The sequence below is a fragment of the Acyrthosiphon pisum genome, unplaced genomic scaffold (genome assembly GCF_005508785.2).
Source record: "Acyrthosiphon pisum isolate AL4f unplaced genomic scaffold, pea_aphid_22Mar2018_4r6ur Scaffold_1566;HRSCAF=2057, whole genome shotgun sequence".
Lineage (NCBI taxonomy): Eukaryota > Metazoa > Arthropoda > Insecta > Hemiptera > Aphididae > Acyrthosiphon > Acyrthosiphon pisum.
In genome coordinates, this window is record NW_021764510.1 from 20,271 (window position 1) to 24,487 (window position 4,217).

Sequence of the window (4,217 nt, forward strand, 5' to 3'; positions counted from 1 at the left end):
GACTTAAGTCAGTAGTTTTTAATTATTAATAAACAAATATTTTAAGAAGCTTTATGAAGAGAGCATTAAATTTAGTTTTCATTATTTAAAAAACTACTCTAAGTACAATATTTAGAAATTAAATATGTAAAATAAAATAAAATTGTATCTTAAGTTGCTTAACAGTTGAAATATTATATCTAAAATGTATTTTGTATATTGTGGAATGTAATTTTTGTAGTAAGTTCCTTTAGGTTACATAAAATTTGATTTAAGTTGTAAAAATAATATTTTATGATTCGCAAATGTATTATTCTCTGGCTTATCTCTTTACGATAATATTAATTCACAAATCACGATTCACCAAATGCATATGGCTTTCTATATTAGAATAATATGTTTAGTCATTCTTGAATATTGTAACAAGTTTAGAAAATTATTTCAATAAATTAATGGCAACATGTCAACACTCGTGTAATTTTAAATTATATAAAAATCAGCATTTCACTTGAATGAACAAATAAAAGAGTAAACCTTATATGTATTAATATTAGTATTTTTTTTTTTTTAAGACGTAAAAGTTAAGTCATTTAGGCTCTTTATTATTTATTTATTTATTTATTTATTAAAACTGTTATGGAGTGTTTATTAAAAATTGTAATAAAAGTAGATTTGCCTTGTTAATAAAACTATGTTATTTTTTATTTTATGAGTTAAAGCTTTTATCTTTACTATTTACTTAATCTTTATATAATAGGAAAAAGTATATTATTTTTATAACATTAACCTATAAATAGTACCAACTACCAAATAATAATAAATAAAAATTAATTTCGGAATTTTTTAATTTAAAAAAGGTGGTCAAATGAATTAGTTACTTATTTGTACAGTATTTTATGGGATTGTCTCATATTTGATTCAAATTTTGAATGAAGCATTCTGGTGTCCTTACAACAGGTAAAAATTAACACTTTTGCCCTCTATATTAGTCATTAGATAATTCGTTATGTATGTACCTATCTTAATTTAAAATTGTTTCAAAAATACAATTTTTCTTATCATTTAGCATTTTAAAGTTTAAATTATGATTGATAAATAATAATATTATCTAAGTCACAAATCTTTGTTATTTATTTTAATTATATTTATGTCAAGTATTGAATAATGTATTTATTTTAAAGTAAGGAAAAATAAATGTTACATCGAGGCCAAAATATGTAATCTTAGTTACCAAATGTTTACTAAGAATTTGTATAGGAAATGCCTATTATATATTTATAATTTTGTCGTAATAATATGTTAAATGTCAACATAGTTTCGTATGTCCAATATCTCAATAATTTTTCGGGTACAAAAAAACCTAGTAACTATCTTTAAATGTATTTAAAAAGTAAAAATAAACTTTTATAAGGTGGAATTACAACTTTTTAACTTTGAGGGACTTCGTCATCACCCCTTCTCTTAATTAACATGTATGTAACTTACAAATATATTAGGTACGTTATTTACAACAAAATAACTAAAATCGTTATTCTTGGTTTTAATACCTACCTATTTCGGCCAAATTTGAATTTAAAATGTCTGTAAAAAATAACCGAGTGTTTATATATTTTTTAGATTTTTTGGTTACAATAATTGATAATTATCATAGCTCCGCTTAAAATCCAAAATTCTGTTGTTCTCATAAGGAAAATAGTGTTTCTTTTTTTTCGTAATAACTATTAAGAAAGCGTAGGTTTATTTTTATTTATTTCAACTGAATAATGGGTCCCACTGAACATGTTAGTTCGGGGCCTACACTGTAGGTGTATTATAGGTACAATAATGGTCCGACTTAGGTAAAAGTACAAATACCGATGAAACCTAGGATTTGACTGTAAATTACTGCTGTAATTCATAGGTGCATATTGTGGGGATGGACATAGTGATAGTTATTCAAACATATATGTAGATGTATTAATTGTAAGATCCAATTTCAACCTTGGTAAAATAGTCGGAGTAAAATGGATTAGCATATTGCACAAAATAGAATCACACAAGCAGCCATGCAAGCTTTGCAGAGAGTTCAATTGGGCGTGCTCAAAAAAACAACCTGCAGCATGGCTGCATAACATGTGCAGTGTACAGAAAAAAGTATTATAATTGGACATTATATAGGTAAGCCTCTTCCCCTGATGTTCGCGTATTCACCTATTCCTAATTTCTATGAAGTCTTAATATCTTGAATCTTTAATACGTTTCTATCTTATATATTTTAAGAGTGTTAAGACGATTATGATATGCATGGAATAAGACGCTGTATAATATAAGTTATAACATAAAATATCTCAATCGGGGTAGTATATACTTGTTTTAATTTAATGATAGGTAAATGGTTCATCTCATATTTGAAATTTCTACTTTTTATTTTTAATAGGAAATAAATAATTGATATTAAAACAATATTATGTGTTTTTTAAAATAATAACTAAGTACTTTCGTTAATTAATAGTTATTCTAGTTTATCCTTATACAGTATTATACATAATATTACTATTTGCTAGTTATTATGGACAGATAATAAAAATAAACCAGAAAATGTTTCTATTTACTTTATTTAAACACATTAATTTTTCATTTTTACAGTAGATACTTACTATGTATTGTTTAAAATATTATTCGGTTTCTATGGTAACTACCACTGAGCTTCCAGGTTTGGCAGGCGAGCATGTTAATTTTAATCACTATAATGGTACCTATATAATCACAATTATACATTTTAATGTTTGTTTTTTATAAGTTTAAACTAATTTTAAAATACACAGGATCAGGGTGAATTTCGCTTAAATAACACAAAAATACAAGGAAAAAAATAGTATTTATAATTTTGAAACGTTTTAGACTATATATATATATATATATAATAAGTTATAAACGAAATCTTGAATGCAGCTCAATATATTCTTTTTTAGGTCCTATGGTATCGCCCAGCCATTTGGTAACAATGCGTTGATGAGATCCTAGTATGTTGTACCGTTCTGAATTGGTCTCCCGAAACTCTGTCTAACAAAAATAATTAATGAAAAAAGAAAAATTACACGGTCCTAATAATAATGTGTAAACTAAATGTATACGAAAATTCTTATCTCACCCTGTTCATTGTTCTTTCTTGACTCAGTATGCTTGCCAAATCATTGATACGTTCGTCCACTTCTTCTACATCTTTATGTATAGTTTCATCTGTAGTCTACTCGTATCATTTAAAAACAATCAGAGAGTATCGGTTATATTTTGGACACAATTTAAACTTGATGGAACCAGAGAAAAATATTTTAGATTTAAAATGCCCTTACCTGTTTTAGCCACTGAGTCAATGCCGTCGCTCTTTTGTTGAAGCTTCTATACACTTCAAGAGCATGACCAAACCTTTCGGAAACTTGCAAATCAGTGAACAAGTATTCGATCACCTGAATATTAAAGTAGTTAAAACAGAATCAGTATCTGGAATATTATTAGACGTTTAGACGTATTCGTATTTAAACTATTTAGGTATAGTTACTTGTAGAATAGCAAATACTTCTCTTGAAGTACAATACGGAAATTGAACACCGGGCAACATGGTCTGTGCCATCCGAACGCATAGAGCGGCTTGGTGCATCGAGTCCCTAGTTTTCAATGCTTGACGAAATCTTATAGATTCGTCCCTGTAGTATAATTATGCAAATTCCATTAAAACGAACAGTGATATATCAAAAAATTAAAAATTAACGAATTAATGAAAAGTACTTACTCTTCGGTCCGCAGTGAATGCCAACTTTTATATGCCGTACGACTATAATCCGCCGAGTCTTGGGCAAATAACGTGGCGTCTTTCCACGACAATTCACCACTAACTAACGTGTCTCGGTAACTGCGAACCCTGTCCAATTCCCGTTCTAATTGTCCGGTATTTGATGATTTACTCCCAACTAAATTTCCTGCATAAAATTTATAAAAAATCCAGATTCAATTTTATAAATAGTAATGATTTAACGTCGTAGCATATAGTGTAAATATGTACAATGTCATTAGGTATATATTTTCTTCCAAGTGTCACGTTTTAATTTGGCATGTAACTCGCCAAAAATTGAATTTTCATTTATCTATTTAGTATAAGTCTCTATAAATCTTGAGCTCACCACTTTGATAATAATCTGAACTAATAGAATAAAATGATATATAATTTGGTAAAGCCAAATAAACTTATTTTTCTATAATTT

At 27.2% G+C, this 4,217-nt stretch overlaps 1 protein-coding gene across 1 annotated transcript; it reads right to left on the reverse strand.

The window, feature by feature from the left end:
- Positions 1–2,563: 2,563 nt before the first annotated feature.
- Positions 2,564–3,954, reverse strand: LOC100573553. Its single transcript, XM_003248457.4, has 5 exons — positions 3,749–3,954; positions 3,518–3,662; positions 3,312–3,425; positions 3,110–3,205; positions 2,564–3,021 (listed from the first exon to the last, which is right to left on the reverse strand). Exons 2-5 carry the CDS (start codon positions 3,614–3,616, stop codon positions 2,887–2,889), a joined length of 444 nt encoding a protein of 147 aa, XP_003248505.2. The 5' UTR covers positions 3,617–3,662; positions 3,749–3,954; the 3' UTR covers positions 2,564–2,886.
- Between the last annotated feature and the right edge of the window lie 263 nt (positions 3,955–4,217).